The sequence below is a fragment of the Osmerus eperlanus genome, chromosome 14 (genome assembly GCF_963692335.1).
Source record: "Osmerus eperlanus chromosome 14, fOsmEpe2.1, whole genome shotgun sequence".
NCBI classification, from domain to species: domain Eukaryota; kingdom Metazoa; phylum Chordata; class Actinopteri; order Osmeriformes; family Osmeridae; genus Osmerus; species Osmerus eperlanus.
The window spans coordinates 17425189-17449914 of NC_085031.1; the positions used below are offsets into that span (position 1 = coordinate 17425189).

The window sequence follows — 24726 nt, forward strand, 5'->3', positions numbered from 1 at the left end:
TTGGTCTTGGTGTGTACGCTGTGTGGATGGTCTTCTTCTGTGGTTGGTCTTGGTGTGTACACTGTGTGGACGGTCTTCTTCTGTGGTTGGTCTTGGTGTGTACGCTGTGTGGATGGTCTTCTTCTGTGGTTGGTCTTGGTGTGTACACTGTGTGGACGGTCTTCTTCTGTGGTTGGTCTTGGTGTGTACGCTGTGTGGACAGTCTTCTTCTGTGGTTGGTCTTGGTGTGTACGCTGTGTGGATGGTCTTCTTCTGTGGTTGGTCTTGGTGTGTACGCTGTGTGGATGGTCTTCTTCTGTGGTTGGTCTTGGTGTGTACGCTGTGTGGACGGTCTTCTTCTGTGGTTGGTCTTGGTGTGTACGCTGTGTGGATGGTCTTCTTCTGTGGTTGGTCTTGGTGTGTACGCTGTGTGGACGGTCTTCTTCTGTGGTTGGTCTTGGTGTGTACGCTGTGTGGATGGTCTTCTTCTGTGGTTGGTCTTGGTGTGTACGCTGTGTGGACGGTCTTCTTCTGTGGTTGGTCTTGGTGTGTACGCTGTGTGGACGGTCTTCTTCTGTGGTTGGTCTTGGTGTGTACGCTGTGTGGATGGTCTTCTTCTGTGGTTGGTCTTGGTGTGTACGCTGTGTGGATGGTCTTCTTCTGTGGTTGGTCTTGGTGTGTACGCTGTGTGGATGGTCTTCTTCTGTGGTTGGTCTTGGTGTGTACACTGTGTGGACGGTCTTCTTCTGTGGTTGGTCTTGGTGTGTACGCTGTGTGGATGGTCTTCTTCTGTGGTTGGTCTTGGTGTGTACGCTGTGTGGACGGGTGGAGGACCCCGGGGTGGAGGACCAGCAGCAGCAGTGCCGACTCGACGCTTTGAGAAAGTCAGAGCTGCAATCTGTTCACTGAAGAGAGATGGGGGAGGGAGGTGGGAGAGAGTGAGGGAGAGGGGGGGTTGGAAAGGGAGGGAGACAAATAATTTGGAGCCATTGGACTCCACTTCAAATTGTTCCAGTAAAAAATGTGTGTGTGTTTTGCTTCTCAAACGAGTCGTACATACAAGCTGATTCTGCTTCATTAGGGAGGATTTTATGTTTGGTGTTTGACAATAACTTTTAATAAATGTTCTTTGTGTTTGATATTGTCTGTGTGTCTGAATCCTAGTCTGGTGTACGGTCACATGTGTGTGTGTGTGTGTGCGTGTGTGTGTGTGGGCAGGGTTATCATTAACCATGTCCACATGCAGGGTGCAGTTTCACCCCTGTCCTGCAGGGGGCTCTAGTGTCCTCATGATTGACAGCTGGGAGGCCGACCACCAGCCAGGGTTTCAGTGGTAACGAGCGACCCCCTCTGTTAGCGTCACTAACGAGGGCCGGTGTGGGCACGGACAGCCTATCACACAAACACACCTACACGCACACACACACACACCTTGTTACCAATAAGCACTCCTCCTCACACACACACACTGACTAGCAGTTAACTAGGAGAGAGTTGTACCACCCTTGACACTGCTACCTTCTACCCTTTCATCTCTCTTCCTCCCTCTCTCCTTCCCTCCATCTCTCTCTCCTATCTTCATTATTCATTTGGAATATCAAAGGATCGTATGGGTCTGGTGTGTCCTTGAGTCTGAAGCCCAAGCTCTCCTCCTTCCTAATCACCCCATCCCTCTCTCCCTCTCTCTCTCTCTCCAGACTTCCTTTTGTTTCCCTCATCCCCCTCTCCTTTTTCATGCACAATTAACAACCGTATGTAGAGACATCCGTTCAGGAACTGAAAGAATTCCACTTTTACTATTTTTTTTCATCCCTCCTTTTCTCTCTCCTTCCCAGATCCCTCCCCTCCTCCTCCATGTATGCAAATGCTTTGCTTTTTTTCCTTTATCTTTTTCTAATAAAGGATTAAGCCAAGATGAAGAGTGTCTCTGTGTGTGTGTGCATGTCTCTCTCTCTTCAACAGCGGGACCAATTTACCCTGTTCAGGAGGGGCCCTGGTGCTTCATTATCGTTCATTAACATAGTATGCATCTCTTCCTATCCTACGTCCCCTGAGACGACTATTGTCAATATTTGTCCCAAATAAATTCTCCCCCCCCCCATGTGTTTGTCTCTCTCCCCGTCTCTCTGTCTAGCTCTCTCTCTGTGTTTTGTGTTCTGTCTCTCTCTCCCTCTATCTCTCTCACCCACAGTTTCTCTCTTACCCACTGTCTCTCTCCCTCTCTGCCCCCCCCCCCCCTCCTCCAGGAGAACTCAGCTAATGACAGACATTAATAACTGAAGACTCCTCATGGCTCTTGGGGGAAACAGCACCAGCAAGTCACTGGGTAAATTAGGGACCCCCCCCCCCTCCTATTTTTTGTCTTTCTTCTCTCTCTGCTCCCCACTCTCTCTGATGCGTAGTCAACATGTTTGGGTTCTCTCTCTCTGCTCCCCACTCTCTCTGATGCGTAGTCAGCCCAGGACCCCAGATCCTCTTGCTGTTCCTGTGACCTTGTCTCTCTCCTGCTCCCCGGAGGTTAATTAACCTGTCCTTGCCTTCCCTGCCTCCTTCCCTGCCACCTTCCCTGCCTCCTTCCCTGCCACCTTCCCTGCCTCCTTCCCTGCCACCTTCCCTGCCTCCTTCCCTGCCTCCTTCCCTGCCACCTTCCCTGCCACCTTCCCTGCCTCCTTCCCTGCCACCTTCCCTGCCTCCTTCCCTGCCTCCTTCCCTGCCACCTTCCCTGCCACCTTCCCTGCCTCCTTCCCTGCCACCTTCCCTGCCACCTTCCCTGCCTCCTTCCCTGCCACCTTCCCTGCCACCTTCCCTGCCACCTTCCCTGCCTCCTTCCCTGCCACCTTCCCTGCCACCTTCCCTGCCTCCTTCCCTGCCACCTTCCCTGCCTCCTTCCCTGCCACCTTCCCTGCCTCCTTCCCTGCCTCCTTCCCTGCCACCTTCCCTGCCTCCTTCCCTGCCACCTTCCCTGCCTCCTTCCCTGCCACCTTCCCTGCCTCCTTCCCTGCCACCTTCCCTGCCTCCTTCCCTGCCTCCTTCCCTGCCACCTTCCCTGCCTCCTTCCCTGCCTTCTTCCCTGCCTCCTTCCCTGCCACCTTCCCTGCCTCCTTCCCTGCCTCCTTCCCTGCCACCTTCCCTGCCTCCTTCCCTGCCACCTTCCCTGCCTCCTTCCCTGCCTTCTTCCCTGCCTCCTTCCCTGCCTTCTTCCCTGCCTCCTTCCCTGCCTTCTTCCCTGCCTTCTTCCCTGCCTTCTTCCCTGCCACCTTCCCTGCCTCCTTCCCTGCCTCCTTCCCTGCCACCTTCCCTGCCTCCTTCCCTGCCACCTTCCCTGCCACCTTCCCTGCCTCCTTCCCTGCCACCTTCCCTGCCTCCTTCCCTGCCACCTTCCCTGCCTCCTTCCCTGCCTTCTTCCCTGCCTTCTTCCCTGCCTTCTTCCCTGCCTCCCCCTCCTCTGCACAGGGAAACAGATGCTTAAACATTTTAAACGTCTTTACCCTTCTACCTACAGCTCCATTTAGTTCCCTCAAACACATGTACACACATACACACTCTCACATACACACTCACACATACACACTCACACATACACACTCACACACACACACTCACACACACACACACTGCCTTGCTGTCTCTGTCTCGAGCTCTCTTTTAGACTAATGCACTCTGAGTGTCATCTACTTTTTCCACTTCTCTCCTTCTCCATTGCTCTCCCTCCCTGTCTCCCTCCTCCCTCTCCCTCCCTGTCTCCCTCCTCCCTCTCCCTCCCTGTCTCCCTCCTCCCTCTCCCTCCCTCTTCTCTCTTGTACTAGTCTCTCATTAGGACAGTTGTCTCCAGGGAGCCACTTTGATCAGTAGTTCCAAATTCAAACTTTTCCCTCCTCCCTCCCCCCCCTCCTTCACTCTCACTATCTCTGTCACACTCACTCCTTCCCTCTCCCTCCTTATTTCACACACATCCTCTCTCCCCCTCCTTGTCTTCCTGTTTTAATCCACCTGTCCCAGTTCTTCTTTTGTTCCGGAGGCTTCTGTGAGCGCCGGGCTCCTGGAGGGGTAGAAGGGGCCGGGGTCGGGAGTTGACTGCGAGGCCGATCGATGATGAGGGGTCCGAGTGGTCGTGGAGGCCCCCCTCCAGAGCTCTGGAGCCCTCTCCCTGCGCATGTGCGTGTATTAGTGCGTGTGTGTGTATTTATATATCTATGTGTGTGTGTGGATGTGTACTTGCATGTGTGAGTATGTGTGTGTGTGTGAGTATGTGTGTGTGTGTGACATGCAAGCGCTCGGACTACAAAGCAACGTGGGATTAGAGCCTGGGATGGATGTGGGCCCCTGAAGCTACAGAGAGAGGAGACCCAAGCCTTAGGAGAGGAGAGACCCAAGCCTGAGGAGAGGAGAGGAGTGTGTCTGGGGAGAGAGGAGTGAGTCTGGGGAGAGAGGAGAGAGTTTGGGGAGAGAGGAGTGAGTCTGGGGAGAGAGGAGAGGAGAGAGGAGAAAGTCTGAGGAGAGAGGAGAGGGTCTGGGGAGAGGAGAGAGTCTGAGGAGAGAGGAGAGGGTCTGGGGAGAGGAGAGAGTCTGAGGAGAGAGGAGATGGTCTGGGGAGAGGAGAGAGTCTGAGGAGAGAGGAGAGGGTCTGGGGAGAGGAGAGAGTCTGAGGAGAGAGGAGGAGAGATGAGAGGAGTCAGACAACATGGAGCCCTCCCCCCCGACACACTTTCACTGACAACGTCTTTCTCTCAGGGATGCCAAAATAGGCCCTGCTTTGATATCACACACACACATGCTCTCACACACAGATACACACACTCGCTCTCACACACACACAAATACTCTCACACACTTGCTTTCACACACACACACAGATACACTTTCTCTTTCACACGCAGACACACTCTTGGCTCGGTCTTGAAAAGCAGGTGAGGTATGTGACACCCAGCCAAGTGGACTGTCACATGTTTAATTCAGGACGTGTTCACCATTGGGGCTCAGTGGAGAGCATTTGTTGATCAGTTTCCAAAGCCTCATGTGTTTCTCTGTAGGGAAACTGGCCAGATCACAGAGAAGGTACAATCAGTTCTACTAACACCATAATTTAAAATCACTTTTACCTTTTAATTCAAATCTTATCGCAGCCTGCATGAAGACGATTCTATCCAACAAACTCTTCTCAGATAAAACGGATACTCTTACATAATTATTGCAAAATAAAAACAACAAAACTGTTTAATAAAGAATGACCTCCCCCCCACCCCACCTATGTAGCCTAAATCCGGAATGTTCCGCCTCTCTGGAAAGGAGGGTGTCTGGTGTGGACGGGAGTGTCCGGGCACCAGCAGGTCCCTGATCCCAGGCTGCAGCAGGATTATGTCTGGACGTGGCCTCCCTCTCCTCCCTCTCCCCCCTCTCCTCTCTCCCCCTCTCCCCCCTCTCCTCTCTCCCCCTCTCCTCTCTCCCCCTCTCCCCCCTCTCCTCTCTCCCCCACTCCTCCCTCTCCTCTCCGCCCCTCTCCTTTCTCTCCCCCTCCCTCTACCCGCTCTCCTCTCTCTCCTCCCTCTACTCCCTCTCCGCCCCTCTCCTTTCTCTCCCTCTCCTCTCTCTCCTCCCTCTACCCCCTCTCCTCTCCGCCCCTCTCCCCCCCTTCCCCTCTCCTCTCCTTTCTCTCCCTCTCCCCCCCTCTCCTCTCTCTCCTCTCTCTCCTCCGGAAGCAAGGGATGAGATGAAAAGCGTTGGCACTCAAGGAAGCGGAGCTGAGTTTTGATGCCCTGTGATAAGACTGGGACGGAGTGGGGGAGGGAGAGAGAGGAGGGGGAGAGAGAAGAGGAGGGGGGAGGGAGAGAGGGGGAGAGAGGAGGAGGGAGAGAGAAAGAGAGGGGGGAGGGGAGGGAGGAGGGGGAGAGAGAGGATGGGGAGAGAGAGGATGGGGGAGGGAGAGAAGAGGGGGAGAGAGGAGGAAAGTTCCCTAGGTCTGTAGTTTATCCTGTAAGGACCCCTGCAGTCACAGAAGCCGCTGTCTTCTATCGCTCCCTCTCTCTCTCCCTCCCCCCCCGGACCACGCTAAGCCCTGTGCTCTCTGCAGCTCTGGCCTGTCTTTCTTGACTGTGCTCCATGAGAGAGAGGGAGGGGAGGATGAGAGAGGCGAAGAGATGAAGAGAGAATGAGAGAGGAAATGGTGACTAACCCAGAGAATGTTAAAAAGAGAAAAAAAGGAGGTGAAGACAGGCAGGAAGGAGGGAGGGAGGGAGGGAGGGAGAAGGAGGGAGGAGACAGCCTGCTGATCTGTGCTGTAATCCACCTTCTGTCCCCAAACAGAGGAGAGGCTGTGGTCCTTCTCAACGCCACTGAAGGGGACTGAACGTGACTTCCGCATGAACTCTTCATCCCCCTGGAGGTGTGGAGGTGTGGAGGGCTGGAGGGGTGGAGGTGGAGGGGTGGAGGTGGAGGTGTGGAGGGTTGGAGGGGTGGAGGTGGAGGTGTGGAGGTGGAGGTGTGGAGGGCTGGAGGGTTGGAGGGGTGGAGGTGGAGGGCTGGAGGGTTGGAGGGGTGGAGGTGGAGGGCTGGAGGGTTGGAGGGGTGGAGGTGGAGGGCTGGAGGTGGAGGTGTGGAGGTGGAGGTGTGGAGGGCTGGAGGTGGAGGTGTGGAGGTGGAGGTGTGGAGGTGGAGGTGTGGAGGGCTGGAGGTGTGGAGGTGGAGGGCTGGAGGTGTGGAGGTGGAGGGCTGGAGGTGTGGAGGTGGAGGGCTGGAGGTGTGAGGTTGTTTCGGGGATGGGATCAGAGAGTCTGACCTGAGCTAGGACTACCAAATTCAACCCAACCTTCAAACCAGCGCAGGGCTGTCCAATCCTGGTCCTCAGGGACCACTGTTCTGAATGTTTTAGATGTTTCCCTGCTCCAGGTGTGAATCAGGTGTGCTGGAGCTGGGAAACATCTAAAACATTCAGGACAGTGGCCCCTGAGGAACAGGATTGGACACCCCTGAGCTAAAGTCTTTAGAGCAGGGACAACCTCAGACCAAACACACACACACACACAATGAGGCTGCTTCTCTAGCCTCGGTGATCAATGAGGCTGCTTCTCTAGCCTCGGTGATCTCAGCTTCCAAATACACAAGCATTAGGATTCCTTTGTGTTCTCTGGTGAGTAAAACAACAAACAGCTATACCGTGGTCTGGTCTGAGGCCTAGCCCAAAGCTCCTCACATACACACACTCACACACACACCACCTTGACGAAGTTCTCCAAACCCTCATTAGTGGTTGGTTGAAGTGAATGTTAAAGGCAGCCCCCACATACACACACACACACATACACACACACCTCAGGTAATCACTCTTAATGAATTCAGCCCCCTACCCCATCCCTCACTCCATCTCTCCTCCACCTCTCCTGCACAGTGGCCCCAACAACAAAGGAGTGTTTGTTTGCATAACATTAGAGGTACACACACACACACACACACAGAGAGACACACACAGAGACCCAGTGCTGGGCTGTCGGCAGGACTGTGCAGGTAGGGTTGTCTGGGCAACACTGGGACCAATTAACTCTGAGCTGCATTAGCATGTTTGAGTGGGCCAGCTCGGGGTGGAACAGGGGTGTGTGTTTCTGTACCCTCCACGCACACACACACACCAAGGTGTGTTTTTGTCTCCTTCTTGTGTGTGTGCGTGTGTGTGTATGTGTGTGACAAATGACCACAGTTTCATCTGCTGACATGGCCCATCTTGCAATTTCCACCTACGCTCTCTCTCTCTCACACACACATCTCTCTCTCACACACACACCTCTCTCTCTCACACACACACACCTCTCTCTCTCACACACACACACCTCTCTCTCACACACACACACAGCCTGTTCTCCGGCCTGTATCACTCTCTCACCATCACCATCAGAGGTGTGCAGATGATGGTCCTAGTCCACTGCAGCTGTCCTGCATCCAGCACGCTCAGTTCGGTTATTGATGTCCATGTGTGTGGGACATGACCTCAATTCTGTGTTTACATGAGGTTATACTGGCCTGCTTTGATTTTAACGAATTGGTGTGAGTGATCAGTCAATGTAATATTGATCAAATATCAAGGCTGAGACTGTCTTATGATTTACAATGGGGTGGGATCACTGTGGGATTGGATGCCTTAAAGGGATAGTGTTCACATTCTTTCATCCAAACTTGTTGTGTAATGTGGATTTTTTTTAAATTGACTATTCCTTTAAAATATAAAATAGAATTCTTGATGTGGTCTTACATTCATTTTAAATCCAATAAAGGCATGGCAGATCATTAAAGACATTATACATTCCATATTATAGAGTTAGGGTCAGAACATTATTTGATTATGATTTATTGGGAGATTTATGTTTGGGCTGCCAGTTGATGGTTAACTAGTGTGATGTGCTGGGATGTTCGTGGATGTGCTGGGATGTGCAAAGTATATTCTCTGTTTTAGGAGTATCTGTTGTCCCCTCCCCTCTCCTCTCACTTTTTTCCTCAACATTTTTTTTTACTTTTCGAAACTTTGTTTTAAACTTAAAAAAAAAATATATATCAACATTTCGAAACTTTTGTACACATATTTTTTCGAAAATATATATATTTTGTTTTTGTTTCGAAAGGTTGAAAGAAAAAATATTTTCCCCAAAAAGATTCGAAATCGTGTAGAAGGATTGATAGTGGAGTCAGACATGACTACCACACGATTTTGAAGTTGAAGAGAGCTCTCAGTATTTCTTTTACTGTCGTGTGATTGTAATCAATGGCTCCTGATAGCAAAGTCTAACGATATTTGTAATTGTTTAGTTTGTGGCTGTCGTTGGTAGCATCAAACCAGTAGATCTTAACATGCTCTTTAACAACTCCGCCAGTAGATGACGCCCAAGCTACGTCCAATACTCTCTTCAGCGTCTCTTGGTGCACTTTCAGTACACGTCCACACGATGGCGGTACTGATTCAGAAACGCGCTTTGTGCTCTAAAATCGAATTATTTATTATTCTGACAAACCTCATCCAATCCTTCTCCCCTCCCCCCTCCTCCTCCAGGTCGGGTTGGCTAGTCGCACATGCAGCTGTCTGTTTTGGTCATGTTTATACTGTAAACAGGGGGCGCTTAATGGAATTAAATTGATTTTAGTCACGTCGGCCCAGCAGCGCCCTAGCCATTTTAATTACCTACATTATTCACATCTAGGTTTCAGCCCTGAGTCATAGCTCTGTTTGTGTGTGCTGTGCCCCACACACACATATGGTTGGCACGCACGCGCACCACCTCCTACTGCAAATATGTCACGCGGGGCTACAAAGCGAGCGTTTCGTCCTGGAATATTTATACACGAGTCTATTAGAATGACTAGCCGTTTAAAGTTGAGAAACATTCCAGCTTGGTAATAGATTAGACACCCGGTTTTCTGATATTGTTGTGTTGCAGCTGGAAAGTTAGTTAGATTTAACCAGGGGCGATTCTAGGATCAGACCTTTAGGGGGGCTCAGCCCCCAATGAGAATGTTCCATGAATACAGTGCCTTGCAAAAGTGTTAAACCCCCCTGCTAATACATAACTAATTTCACAACTAATACATGTATTTATTATTATGCAAAATATTGAATGAAAAAACTAAGATAGTCCCTTTCTTAATGAACTATCAGCATCAAATAAAACGATAATGATGTGTCAACCATAAATAAACATTGTTTTAACACGTTAGAGCACTAAAACTTAAGATAATAATAATAATTCTATTTTATTTTTTAGGGGTGCTGAGATTAAATTTAGGTATGCTTGAGCACCCCTAAAAAGAGTCTAAAATCGCCACTGGATTCAACACCGTCTGAGCCGCTTCTGATCAGGCAGAATGTGGGGCTTCTCCTCGCTAAACTTTGATAGTGATTGCCTTGTAAAGGTTTACTGATTCATTCCTCTATTCGCTAACAAGCCTCGTATCCCACAGGGCTTTCAACTCAAGCAGCATATTTTTATGATTGTATTGCCTATAAAGATGTCGCGGTTATCGGGCTCGCGTGCAGAGCGGTTTTGTGGCCATATGGGATGAGTCCCACTACCGTCTCTCCACTGTGTGGGTGCTTTCATCTAACTGTTAGTGAAGAGCTAGTTATTTCAGCAATAAACAACTCGATAACACTCGATAACTTTAATTGTGTTCTGAATAGTTTTAGAAACGAGTAGGCATATTCGTTTTATGCCTAGCTAAGGTGTATAGAATACTTTTCAATGAACACGTGTTTGGAGTTTAAAAATCTAGAGTTGAATAAACCAGACTACTAAACCTGCTTTAGATTAATCAGGGACCAGTCTTGTCTGAGGAGGGGGAGGGGGAATAATCTGTGCCCGCTCCGCGTGCCCTGCCCCGGCTACTCTCCGCTCTCCACAGACGCTCCCTGGAGCGCCGCGTGGGCGCTGTCCAGGGCGCCGCGTGGGCGCTGTCCAGGGTGCTGAACTCTGCCGCTCGGTGCTGAAAGGCGCTGCGCTGCGGGCCTGTAGACGTCGTCCGTTCATTTCTGAAACAGACTGCTTGGATGCAGTCCATGGTGTCAAGAAACGTCTTCACGAAACTGCACATAAGTGCTTAAGCGGTTGATTTTTGTAGTTTTTTGGCGGGTTTGCTTGTAGGCCATAGCGCACGCGCGCACGCGAGGACAACGGGGCTTCGCCCAGTGGCAGTACTGGAAACATTGTGACGTAATTTCAATCCCGCGCTAAAGGTCTCTGGGTGTTCCTGTCCTTTCCCGAATTACAGGCTGTTTTATTTCCTAATAAAAAATGGCGTGATTGTTATAACGACGCTAACGTTGCTTTGGCGTGCTTCTCTTGTCATCCTGGCTTGGGGCCGGGCCGGCTTTGCCGCGGGAGGAGAAGCGGCGGAAGGGCCAACCGGTTTGTCTACGCTGCCGCTTTAAAGGGGACTGGCTACGGTGCGCCTACGTCACCGGCGTGTCGGCATGTAGGTTTGGCTCTCAGTATGCTGATACTCATCCCCCGCGCGCAGGAGATTCCCGCTGGTTAAGAAGACACACATATAGAAGGGTTCGCCTTAGCCGTTTGTCATCCCACGCAACTGAGATCGAATTTCTAGGCCACTCCACCATATATATAAAAATAATAATACAGCAACCGAATCCGTTCAACGTAGAACCGTCCTTATCAACTAGAAGCCATGTCCGTAGCAGGATTCAAGAAGCAGTTCCACAAAGCCACACAGGTAAGACGCACTGGTTGGCGGGTGGTTAGTCGCGCGGGCACCGCGGATGCAGAACGTGAACCGGGCAGTTCACGGACGGTAGCAAGGGCATTGGCCGGGGCAGTATGCCGGGTGTCGGATGGGTTGACGCGGTCGTTTTTTCGTTTTATACGACGAAAACACGCGTAGCTCGTCTTGTTCCAACAGTGGTGTTGTGTTAATGCGGATTATCTGAACACAGTTCAGCTCCTGCAGGGGGATCTGCGACCATTCTAACGAGGTGCTCGAAGATACACGAATGAATTACTCATGTTTAGGTCTGGCCAGAACGCCGACAGTCTGTCAAACGAGCAGATAGTCTCAATAAATATTAGAAATTGAACACAGGTGGGGTTATTTTTCAAAGGGAACACCAATAAAAAATGGTTGTTTCCATTAATCCCCGGTTGTGTCGACGTCACCGTCCGTCGGAAAAGGACAGATGGAATTGCAAAATGACGAAGAGGAGGGTGGATAGAGCCTTCCTCGCGCGCTACCCTTCACATGACATTCCCTCTGCGCGAGACAGAACTGCTCGATATTGTTCCGTACTCCGCGTTCTTTCATCCATCACGTTTTATTCGGGATGGTCTGCAGCGGTGGCAGCACGAGCCAGTTACGTAACCCTTAATAAGAGCGTCCGAATGCGTGGCGGAAATCCTTCTTTACCTTAACTGTCGCAAGTAATGACCTCTTCGCCGCCCTCTAAACGCACGCAAGTCATTCTGCTTTGTACCACAATGCCCAGTCAGAGCGACCCCAGCTTGGACTTTCTGATTCTGTCGTTCTAGCGCTCCGCCAATGTTAGCATCAACTGTCAGGTGGGACTGTTCGGCCTGCGCGTGGCTGAAACGGATACAAACAGTAGATACAACTTGATTTTCGAGCATAACCGAAATATCGTTGTATGTTCAGGTTTGCCATAACTTGAAACAAAACTATTTTTTATCAAGCTGCAATGAATCTGTACAGACTTAGGTGTCAGAGGGCGCGCGAGGGGTGTAATTTGTGTCTCGAGGCCTGTTCTGAATAAACCCACAGCGGTTTGGGTGGTGGTGGAGGAATTACCTCTGATCTCCAGCTCAACGGAAAGCTCGTGAGGGTTTGCGGTTGAGGTCGCGCGGTTCCTGAGAGAGACACATCCGCTCTCACGACCACTGTCACCCAGCTCGCAGGCACACACAGCGCGAGGGCTGAGTCACATTGTGGCTTCACACGTGCTCTGTCCAGTAGGCTCTCTCACTATCTTTCTTTCTTTCACAATCTCTTTTTCTCTCTCTCATTGTTCTTCCACACTAAAGTTTGTCTCCCTCTGTCTCTCTCCCTCTCTCCTTTCTCCCTCTGACTCTCTCCCTAACTCTCTCACAAACAGTCACACACACAATAACATGAGTCGGCATCTGACCTTGTCACCAACATGTTGTAATGGTCATCCACACAAGTCCTCCCTGGTTCAGTAGCATGATGAACATCCTGTAGGTGAATCGCAGTTGATCTATACGGTCCGTGCCAAGGACATTGATCTGTAGACGTGATCTATACTTCTGATATGATCTATGTGTGTATTTTGACGGGAAGGTTTGAGAGGTTGTGTTGTGAGACAGGGTGTACCCCCAGGTCTCCTGTGTTCTAGGGAGCCTGTGGTTCGATATTGCTGTGTCACTGCTTTGGGAGACTGACAGTAATGTGTGTGTTTTTACCTGAGCCTTGGGCTGGGGCTGTCAGTGTGTGTATGTATCACCTGTAGACTTAAACCTCAGGAGACTGTTAATCTTTGGTGTGTGTGTGTGTGTGTGTGTGTGTGTGTGTGTGTGTGTGTGTGTGTGTGTGAGTGTGTGTGTGTGTGTGTGTGTGCGTGCGTGCGTGCGTGCGTGCGTGCGTGAGTGAGTGCGTGAGTGCGTGAGTGCGTGAGTGCGTGTGTGCGAGTGTGCGAGTGTGCGAGTGTGCGAGTGTGCGAGTGTGCGAGTGTGCGAGTGTGCGAGTGTGCGAGTGTGCGAGTGTGCGAGTGTGCGAGTGTGCGAGTGTGCGAGTGTGCGAGTGTGCGAGTGTGCGAGTGTGCGAGTGTGCGTGTGTGCGTGTGTGCGAGTGTGCGAGTGTGCGAGTGTGCGTGTGTGCGTGTGTGCGTGTGTGCGTGTGTGAGTGTGAGCGTGCGTGCGTGCGTGCGTGCGTGCGTGCGTGCGTGCGAGCGTGCGAGCGTGCGAGCGTGCGAGCGTGCGAGCGTGCGAGCGTGCGTGCGTGCGTGCGTGAGTGCGTGCGTGCGTGCGTGCGTGCGTGCGTGCGTGCGTGCGAGCGTGCGAGCGTGCGAGCGTGCGAGCGTGCGTGCGTGCGTGTGTGTGAGCGTGAGTGTGTGTGTGTGTGTGTGTGTGAGTGTGAGTGTGTGTGTGTGAGTGTGTGTGTGTGTGTGTGAGTGTGTGTGTGTGTGTGAGTGTGTGTGTGTGTGTGTGTGTGTGCACTCAGTCTACACCCCAGTGCAGCCTGTGCTAGATGAACCACATGATCATGTGATTATACTGGCTCTTTAGCAACCTGTCTGTCTGGAACCTGGTGTGATTCAGACTCGTGAGTGTGATGAAGTTTATGGGACCATCTCGACAGGGGTGAACTGGGGTTTAAATCAAATGCACCTCTAGTATCAAATTCAGGATCATTGAGCACATAATTAGCATCTTGGTAATTCACCAGGCACTCAGAAGTCTCAATGCAAATGAAATGAACTCACTCAATCTGCTGCCCTGTGGCCCCGCAGGGCCACAGGGCAGTCATTGAGTGAGTCATCCAGGCAGGCTGCCCACATACACACACATGCACGCACACACACACGCAGTCATACTGCAGTGCAGGGCAGAGCAGATCCAGCTGGGAGATAAGAGGAGGAGGAGGGGAGGGAGAGATGGTGAGATGGGGGAGGAGGGGAGGGAGGGAGAGATGGTGAGATGGGAGGGAGAGATGGGGGAGAATGGGAGGGAGAGATGGTGAGATGGGGGAGAAGGGGAGAAGGGGAGGGAGAGATGGTGAGATGGGGGAGGAGGGGAGAGAGAGATGATGAGATGGGGAGGAGGGGAGGGAGAGATAGTGAGATGGGGGAGAAGGGGAGGGAGAGATGATGAGATGGGGGAGGAGGGGTGGGAGAGATAGTGAGATGGGGGAGGAGGGGAGGGAGAGATGATGAGATGGGGGAGGAGGGGTGGGAGAGATAGTGAGATGGGGTAGAAGGGGAGGGAGAGATGATGAGATGGGGGAGGAGGGGTGGGAGAGATAGTGAGATGGGGTAGAAGGGGAGGGAGAGATGATGAGATGGGGGAGGAGGGGTGGGAGAGATAGTGAGATGGGGGAGGAGGGGAGGGAGACATCACTAGAAAGAGAGAGAGAGAGAGATGCAGGACTGTTGCCAAACAGGAAAACAGAGAGAATAGAGAAGATAGAGCTCCAGAGATCAACCTGTACCTGATACACACACTCACCAATACACATACAGTACACACACACACACACACACTCACCAATACACATACAGTACACACACACACTCACCAATACACATACAGTACACACACATATAGTACACACACACACACCTGATCCTTCACCCACCCTGGGGATGCTCTCTGCAGCAGTCCCTAAGAGTGTTACACTCATTACCCTCCCCCTCCTCTACAACCTCACTGCATACTTCCTACCCTAACAAGGCCAGATATAGCCTGTTCCGGGTAAAGACAAAGACCAGAATGCAGATATTGGATGGGGAGGGGGGGAGTCAATGAGTGCATTGATCTGTGAAGGACTGTGAGATTGATGGATGAGGAGTGCTGGGCTGTAGTAGTTTAGATATGGAGGAAATATGAGCCTCTTGAAAATCTGTTAAATCCAGTAGTGTGTGTGTAGTTGTGTCTGTGTGTGTGTTGCTGTCTTTGTGTGGATAGAGAGAGAGAGAGAGAGAGAGAGAGAGAGAGAGAGAGAGAGAGAGAGAGAGAGAGAGAGAGAGGCTGGTTAAAGTGTTTGGGTTCTGGAGCAGATTTATGAGAAGTCTGCCAACTCTGCAGGAATATAGCCTGCTAACTCTTCCTTCTCTCTGTTTCTCTTCCCTCCCTCAGCCCTCCTCCTCATCTCCCTCCCTCATCCCTCCTCTCCTCCTCCTCCTCTCCTCATCTCCCTCCCTCATCCCTCCTCTCCTCCTCCTCCTCTCCTCATCTCCCTCATCCCTCCTCATCTCCATCCCTCTTCTCCTCCTCTCCTCTTCCTCTCCTCATCTCCCTCCCTCAGCCCTCTTCTCCTCCTCTGGGATGAAAACGTTTTTTATGCATTTTTTAAAACAAGACACTGCATCATCTGAAAACGTATTGAAAGTTACTTCCTGGTTCCCCATCCTCCCCAGGGCCTTCCCTTTACTTCCTGGTTCCCCATCCTCCCCAGGGCCTTCCCTTTACTTCCTGGTTCCCCATCCTCCCCAGGGCCTTCCCTTTACTTCCTGGTTCCCCATCCTCCCCAGGGCCTTCCCTTTACTTCCTGGTTCCCCATCCTCCCCAGGGCCTTCCCTTTACTTCCTGGTTCCCCATCCTCCCCAGGGCCTTCCCTTTACTTCCTGGTTCCCCATCCTCCCCAGGGCCTTCCTTTTACTTCCTGGTTCCCCATCCTCCCCAGGGCCTTCCCTTTACTTCCTGGTTCCCCATCCTCCCCAGGGCCTTCCCTTTACTTCCTGGTTCCCCATCCTCCCCAGGGCCTTCCCTAGAGCGTTCAACCCATCACCCTCCTCTAGGTGCCGTTTAGTGGTTCAGGCATCTAACTGCAGATTAACAGACCTCAGGTTTGGATGAAAGCTGCTGAACTCTGCTGAAGGAACATTATTTTCTTCTGCTCTTTAAAATGCCTTTTATTTCTTCATCTCTATCTCTTCATCTATCTCTCCATCTCTATCTCCATCTCTATCTCACCAACGCTCTCTCTTTATCTCTTTCTCTCTTTCGCTCTCTATCTATTTTTGTCTTTATCTCTCTTTCTTTATCTTGCTCTCTCTCTTTATCTCTCTATCTCTATCTCTCCATCTCTGTCTATCTCTCTCTCTCCATCTCCATCACTGTCTATCTCTCTCTCTTCATCTCCATCTCTGTCTCTCTCTGGGGAAGGAGAGGAGAGAAAGGAAGAGGAGAGGAGGGGAGAGTGTGTAGTCTTGGTGTTTCTCTAGCTATCAGATCTGAGTCACAGTCAGAAGAGAGAACACTATAGAAGCCAGAGACAAAGGCCACCAACTGCAGTGTTGTGTGGTGTGTGTGTGTGGTGAGTGTGTTTGGTGTATGTGCGTGTGTGTGGTGAGTGTGTTTGAGTAGGTCTGTACATCCATTCTCATCAACCAATCAGATCAGTTGATGACTCACAACAGTCACATTGAGGCGTGCTATTACTAGTACCAGCTGGTCTTAGAGTATGTGTGTGTGTGTGTGTGTGTGTGTGTGTGTGTGAGAGAAAATTATTCTACCGTTGGCAGATAATTGATCAGAGTCAGGAACAGACAGCCTGGACATAAACCCCTTTACCCCTATATCCTTACACACACCACACACACCACACACACTCACACACACTCACACACCATCCACCCACCACAGAGCAGACAGAGCAGACACTGAACGGATTGGAGGGATTATATTTGGATTACTCAAGAAGCACTGACATCAAATCATATTGGAGTGTGTGTGTGACTCATGGCTGTAATGCTTGTATTATTATCATGATTCCAAACCCCAGGAACGTGGTGTGTGTGTGTGTGTGTGTCTGTGTGTGTGTGAGACAGATCGCCTTTGCCGACTCAGGTTGCATTCCTCCAGTTAGCTCCATTAATCATCCAAACACAGAACACACACATTACTGCTCTGTATTCAGATGGTTTAGTTAACACACACAAACTCACGCGCACACACACTTCAATCAGTCACCTGGAGGGGACGCTAGACATCGATTGCTGATAAGTAAACAGGAAATAAACAAAATTTCTTTTTGGTTTGTTATTGGGGGGGAGAGAGAGAGAGAGAGAGAGAGAGAGAGGGGGAGAAGGCAGGGAGGGAGAGAGAGAGGGGGGGAGAGAGAGGGGGGGGGAGACGGCAGGGAGGGAGAGAGAGAGGGGGGGGGAGAGAGAGGGGGGGGGAGACGGCAGGGAGGTAGAGAGAGAGTGTAACATGCAGCTTAGGGCTCTGGCCCCTGTGCTAAGTCCTCTCTAACCAAATGTCTAGGGGGAAGGGAGAGAGGGGGAAGAGAGAGAGGGGAAAGAGTGAGAAAGGAGAGAAGCTGAAGCAAAATGAACAGGTCAGGTACTTGAGATGGTTGGTATGACAACACCATGAAATGGGAGTTGAAAGTAGGTTGGTCGGCCTTGGAAGATGTGTGTATGGGTGTGTGGGGGTGGGGGTGTCTGTGTGTGTGTCTGTGTGTGTGACCTAAATGTGACAGAGAGTACACCCATCTTTCTGCATGCCTGCATCTCCAAAGCACGGTACCTCAATAATTAATGAGAAACACACACACACACACACAGCCCATTTCTCCCCTCTGCCTTTCTGAAGACGTAAGTAAAAATGTATTCTAACCCACCAACCATTGCTCACTGAGTGTGTGTGTGCGACAAAGAGAGAGAGATACACAGACAGGCCCATTCCTGGGCCACAGTTTTGTGTAATGTATCCATTGGACATAAGTGTTGAAGCTTATTTCTCATGCCGCACACACACACACACTTCTCTTATCTGCCTCTTAGCGGCAGCTTGGATCTGCACAGGTCTCATTACAATCAGGGATCATCTTACCCTCCTGTCACGACCTCATCTGCATGCAGGAAACTCAATCAAGCCCCGAGCAGACCTGTAGCTCCTCTATCCACATCACTTCCTGTCTGAGTCATCCCCACCCTCTCCAAGTTCCTACCTGCTTTTAAATGATCTTTTTATATCTTGGCTCGGCTGTTCGGGTCTGATTGATCGTCTGAGTGAGGGAGCGTTTGCCTCTGTCTGAAAAAGGGAGAGAAAGAGAGAGAGAGAAGGACAAGGAGGGAGAGAGAGAAGGAGAGTAAGAGAGGGAGAGAGAAAGAGACAGTGAGAGTGTGTGTGTGCGTGTGTGTAGGAGTGTGTGTGTGAACTCTGTTTTCAGCGTCCCTGGTGACGGCTGGGTGGAATCCCACAGAACTCTGACATCTGATGTTTGTAGTCACCAGGTACTGGTGACTCCTTTCTCTCCCTGTCCACCTGTTCTCCATCTGTCTCTCCTTTTCTCTCTCTCCATCTCTCTCGCTCTCTTTTTTTCTCTCTCTCTTCCCATCTCTCTCCATCTCTCTATCTCTCTTTCTACATGGTTGGTAGAGTCAGGTGGAGATGAGTGGAGGAGAGAGGTTGGTAGAGTCAGTTAGGGATGAGTGGAGGAGAGAGGTTGGTAGAGTCAGTTAGGGATGAGTGGAGGAGAGAGGTTGGTAGAGTCAGTTAGGGATGAGTGGAGGAGAGAGGTTGGTAGAGTCAGTTAGGGATGAGTGGAGGAGAGAGGGTGTAGTGACGATCATTAACAGCAGCTCCATCTTCCTTGACAGTTCAAACACACACAACCCTGATAGATTCAACCTTTGCCTTTTCCCTGCGAGGATTTTGGTATATATGTGTGTGTGTGTGTTAAAAGGTCACACATCAGTCCCTCCTGGTGGTACACACACACACACCAGCCTCTCCTCCTCTCACCTGACAGTTTGTGCAGAAAGCTATCCTATCTAAACATAAAAACGTTTCTCTTAAACTCACTGAACATTTGAATCACGGAATCAGCCATTAGAAGGCTGATTTCGGTTGACTGACACACTGTTTCTGTTGATTAATCTGTCAAAGTCTAATCTGGGAAAATGCTGTGTCCTAATCCTCAGAGATTCTCAGTATGGCCAATCCTAAACTATTCTCGGGCTCGAGTGTTTTCAGAGGTGTACTAAATCCTGCTGATGTGTGATTGATTACCAGGTATGTGTGATGTATGTTATGCGGTAAATGATGTGTGATGGTGATTGGACCAAATCAGTAGGTGACGGTGTAAAGGAAGGTTAGGGTTCCAGACAGGCAGGCAGGCAGACAGACAGACAGACAGGAAAATGTCCTAACCCTAACAGTGGGTAAAACTGGTTTATAATCCCAATGATACATAGTGCTGTCATGAAGCTGAGGATTAAAACCCAGACACTAGCACACACACTCTCGCTCCCAGCTGTGGAGTTACTGTAACATCTTGCAGCATTGTAATGATTAATTCCTGGTGACCCCGTGTTTCCATGAGAACACGAGTGAGACCCCCATCTAACTCCCTGTCATCATCCACTCACACACACACCTTTCAAACTAGTGTGTGTGTGTTGCTGTGTCCTACTGTGTGTGTGTTGATGTGTGTCTGTGTGTGTCTTGCTGTGTGAGTGTGCGTCTGTGTGTGTGAGTCATCGGTCGCCGTGGCGATGGAGTGTGTCTTCACATCTGAGTCGTGATGTTCTGCTCTCTCCTCTCATGTCTCTTTCTGACGAGAGCCCTGGTCCTCCCTCCACACACACACACACACACACTCACACACACACTCACACACTCACATGCACACACAGGAGGGGGGGGGGGAGGGGGGGAAGGGGGAGGGGGGAGGGGGGGGAGCACTAGCTAGTTTGTAGTGAGATCTGCTAACATCCCTATTAGTATTCTTACCACCACTCTACCCTTCCTCTCTTCCTCCCTCCCTCCCTCCCTCTCTTCCTCTTTAATGACCTCTCGCTCATCTAGTACCCTCTCACTCTCTCTCTCTCCCTCCCTCTTTCTCTCAGATTCCTTAGAATGGTCACAACCAAACCAATGCAATTTCCTGCAAGCTATCTAGGGGATATAGTTATAGATGATATGACATTGAAGGAGGTTATGGAGGCGATTTTTTTATATCTTGAGTATGAGGCATTGCACCAATGATTTTTTTTTATCCCTTTTACAGAGAAGTAATTTGTTTACTGGTGTTCAGTTTGAGGAAGTTTAGATTGGCTGCCTCAGAAATGCTGCTAAGACTATAGATGAAAGAATATCACGCCAGGAACTAGCTCGTTTTTATTGTGTGTCGGTCTGCTACAGAACGCAGGAGCACAGATGCTGTTGTTATTCTGGAACACTCCCCCAAAGGCATCATGGGATTTATACGCACGAGTCTCTTCATGCAGGATTTCTCTCTCTCTGTCTCTCTGTCTCTCTCTTTGTCTCTCTCTCTGTCTCCCTCTTTGTCTCTCTCTGTCTCTCTCTCTCTGTCTCTCTCTCTCTCTCTCTCTCTCTGTCTCTCTCTCTGTCTCTCTCTCTTTCTCTCTCTCTCTCTCTCTCTCTCTCTCTTTGTCTCTCCCTATCTCTCTCTCTATCTCTCTCCCTCTCTCTCTCCCCCTCTCTCTCTCCCACTCTCTTTCTCTCCCTCCCTCCCTCTCTCCCTCCCTCCCTCCCTCTCTCTCTCTCTCTCTCTCTCTCTCTCTCTCTCTCTCTCTCTCTCTCTCTCTCTCTCTCTCTCTCTCTCTCTCTCCCTCTCCAGCTCTCTCCTTCTCTCCCTCCCACTCTCACCCTCCCTCCCACTCTCTCACCCTCCCTCTCTCTCTCTCTCTCTCTCTCTCTCTCTCTCTCTCTCTCTCTCTCTCTCTCTCTCTCTCTCCCTCTCCAGCTCTCTCCTTTTCTCCCTCCCACTCTCACCCTCCCTTCCTCTCTCTCTCTCTCTCTCTCTCTCTCTCTCTCCCACCCTATTAGGGGAGAGATGAGGATAACATTTATTTTCCCACTGCAACACACACACACACGCGCACACACCATATGAAGCATGCAAGCAACTGTTTGCATGGATGCATTACATATTGTTTGCATGTTCAGTCTGTCAATTATGATGACAATAATACAGTATTGTATGCTGTGTCATATTTCTCCTGGACAGACACACACAGCAACACAGACTAACACACAGTAACACACTCACACACGCACACACACAGCAACACGCACACAAATACACACACACCCACAGCCAGCTGGCCTTCTCTCCTCCTCCCTCCCTCCCTCCCTCTCTCCCTCATTGCAGTGGCACATGGATGTGTTGGAATGTGCACACATCGCCACGGTTACAGACTCATCCCTGTTGTTATATAAGAGCCATGCAACGTCTTACAAATCAGATTAGAACAGGCACCACACACACACACACGCACACACACGCACACAGTGACAACCACACACATACATGCTGCATGCACACAAACATTCACCTACATATACAGGCACGCACACACACATGCAGCCACACACTAACGCACACACACGGCAAGGTGTTGTGTTGGTCTGTTTGGCCCTGCCCCCCCGGCAGATCATTCGTTAATCCCCAAGTCATGTTCTCTCGTTGCTGAGGCAACGGGAGCGTCAGGTTACGCGACAGGATGGGGTCGGAGGTCAGAGGGCGTGGGGTGACCCAGGTACACACTGTGGTGTGAGGACGGATTAGAGCCTGGAAGAGGATGACGAGGGGGGGGGGGGGGGGTGAGGGACACTTTCACACACACACACACACACACACAGCTGTGATTGGATTGTTGGTTCTGGATTCCTGGCGAATCCCAGTGAAAGACAACACCTTCAAATATTATGGATTAGTTCCTGTTTCCCAGGCAGCGTGAAAGATGTTGGGCTGTCTGGTTGGTTCAGGTGCTCTGCCCCTGCTGCCCCTGCTGCCCCTGCTGCCCCTGCTGCCCCTGCTGCCCCTGCTGCCCTTATGTCCAGCAGCCACCACAGGGAAGAGCCACCACAGGGAAGGAGGTAGGAGAAGAGGAGAGGAGAGAAGGGAGAGGCTCCTGTTTATAACCTCCTAATCTCTCCTGTTGTCTATAATCTCTCTCTGTTCTGAGGGAGGATTTAAAACAGGGTCCTGGATGTGCCTGTCCTGGAATACACCGGAGGGAGGGAGGAGGGAGGGAGGGAGGGAGGGAGGGAGGGAGGGAGGGAGGAAGGGAGGAAGGAAGGAAGTGGGAGAGGGGAAAAGAGAAATGGGAGGGGCGAAAGAGGGAGGGAGAAAAGAATTGAGGAAGAGATGGAGGGAGGGAGAGATGGAGGGAGGGAGAAGGGGGATGGAGAGATGGAGGGAGAGAAGTGATGGAGGGAGGGAGAAGGGGGATGGAGAGATGGAGGGAGAGAAGTGATGGAGGGAGTTAGGGGAAGGGAGAGATGGAGGAGGGAGGAGGAAGGGGGATGGAGAGTGTCTGGTGTAACATATCTTTGAGGAGACTTCATTGTTTCCCTGTCACACTATCCTGGAGATTTACAGAGAGGGAGGGATGGGGGGAGAGAGAGGTAATTTCAAGCAGACCTGCCTACCACTCTGTAGAATTATGGCATCATCACAGCTGGTGTCAAACTGCTGACTCAACACATGAAACGGCTTGTTTATGGATCTACACCTACTGTATAGACACACTCACACACATTCAGCAATACACACAGTCAACAATACACACACACTCAACAATACACACACACATACACACTCAGTAATATACATGCAGACACAGACACAAACACTCAGAAACCCACGCACAACTTAAATATGTCCATACCGACTTACTATCATCAAAAACACACACAACTTCAACACAGACAAAAACTGTTTACAACAGGGACAATGTTGACTGTTCTGGAGATGATGGTGTGTAGGCAGGATGGTGTGTAGGCAGGATGGTGTGTAGGGGTGATGGTGTGTAGGGGTGATGGTGTGTAGGCAGGATGGTGTGTAGGGATGATGGTGTGTAGGGATGATGGTGTGTAGGCAGGATGGTGTGTAGGGGTGATGTTGTGTAGGGATGAGGGTGTGTAGGGGTGATGGTGTGTAGGGATGATGGTGTGTAGGCAGGATGGTGTGTAGGGATGATGGTGTGTAGGGATGATGGTGTGTAGGGGTGATGGTGTGTAGGGATGATGGTGTGTAAGGATGATGGTGTGTAGGCAGGATGGTGTGTAGGGATGATGGTGTGTAGGGGTGATGGTGTGTAGGGGATGATGGTGTGTAGGGATGATGGTGTGTAGGATGATGGTGTGTAGGCAGGATGGTGTGTAGGGATGATGGTGTGTAGGGGTGATGGTGTGTAGGGATAATGGTGTGTAGGCATGATGGTGTGTAGGGGGATGATGGTGTGTAGGCAGGATGGTGTGTAGGGATGATGGTGTGTAGGCAGGATGGTGTGTAGGCAGGATGGTGTGTAGGGGATGATGGTGTGTAGGGATGATGGTGTGTAGGGATGATGGTGTGTAGGAGGATGGTGTGTAGGCAGGATGGTGTGTAGGCAGGATGGTGTGTAGGATGATGGTGTGTAGGGATGATGGTGTGTAGGCAGGATGGTGTGTAGGGATGATGGTGTGTAGGCAGGATGGTGTGTAGGGATGATGGTGTGTAGGGGTGATGGTGTGTAGGGATGATGGTGTGTAGGGATGATGGTGTGTAGGCAGGATGGTGTTGTAGGGATGATGGTGTGTAGGAATGATGGTGTGTAGGGATGATGGTGTGTAGGGATGATGGTGTGTAGGGGTGATGGTGTGAAGGCAGGATGGTGTGTAGGGATGATGGTGTGTAGGGATGATGGTGTGTAGGAGGATGGTGTGTAGGGATGATGGTGTGTAGGCAGGATGGTGTGTAGGGATGATGGTGTGTAGGGTGATGGTGTGTAGGGATGATGGTGTGTAGGGATGATTGTGTGTAGGCAGGATGGTGTGTAGGGATGATGGTGTGTAGGGATGATGGTGTGTAGGGATGATGGTGTGTAGGCAGGATGGGTGTGTAGGGATGATGGTGTGTAGGGATGATGGTGTGTAGCAGGATGGTGTGTAGGGATGATGGTGTGTAGGGGTGATGGTGTGTAGGGATGATGGTGTGTAGGGATGATGGTGTGTAGGCAGGATGGTGTGTAGGGATGATGGTGTGTAGGGATGATGGTGTGTAGGGATGATGGTGTACTGAAGCCTGTGGAGGCCATGCTGATTACTTGCGTAGCCTGATGGATTAAGATGTGTGTGTGTGTGTGTGTGTGCCGGTCTATAAATACCCACACGCATCCCATGCATGTGTGACGAGAGAGTGTGTGTGTGTGTGTGTGTGTGAAGACCTAATGCTGCTGCTGCCCAAAATGTCACCTTGTCTGCTCTTTAGAGAGGGAGAGGGGGGGGGAGAGAGAGGAATAGTAGAAGGAGGAGAGAGGGATGGCTATATATTTTCTCTCTCTCTCTTCCTCCCTCTCTTTTCTCTGCATATTTGTGTAATTTCTCTACCTCCCTCTCACTCCCTAATCTCTCTATATTCTTGAAGTGCTCCTCTCACGTCTCCTTCTGTCCTCTCCCTGCAGGAGAGTGCGTCTATGTACTCGTGTTCGTGTGTGAATGTTAACTTAGCTCAAATGTAGCTTACCAGCTAACTGTGTTCAAGCGGCCTCAGAAATCATCTATACAGGCCACTATCTAACTGAGTTCAAGATAATTAATCCATTACCTAAAT

At 50.7% G+C, this 24726-nt stretch overlaps 1 protein-coding gene across 5 annotated transcripts in view; it reads left to right on the plus strand.

The window, feature by feature from the left end:
* Positions 1 to 10945: 10945 nt before the first annotated feature.
* Positions 10946 to 24726, plus strand: part of sh3gl2a (SH3 domain containing GRB2 like 2a, endophilin A1) — a 26188-nt gene continuing 12407 nt past the window's right edge. For 2 of the 5 annotated variants that reach the window (XM_062478878.1, XM_062478879.1), the window contains exon 1: positions 10946 to 11181. In XM_062478878.1, coding sequence (XP_062334862.1) covers positions 11137 to 11181 — 45 coding nt within the window. In that variant the 5' untranslated portion in view covers positions 10946 to 11136. The remainder of the gene's footprint in view (positions 11182 to 24726) is intronic. The other 3 variants (XM_062478880.1, XM_062478882.1, XM_062478881.1) reach the window with 2 other exon arrangements.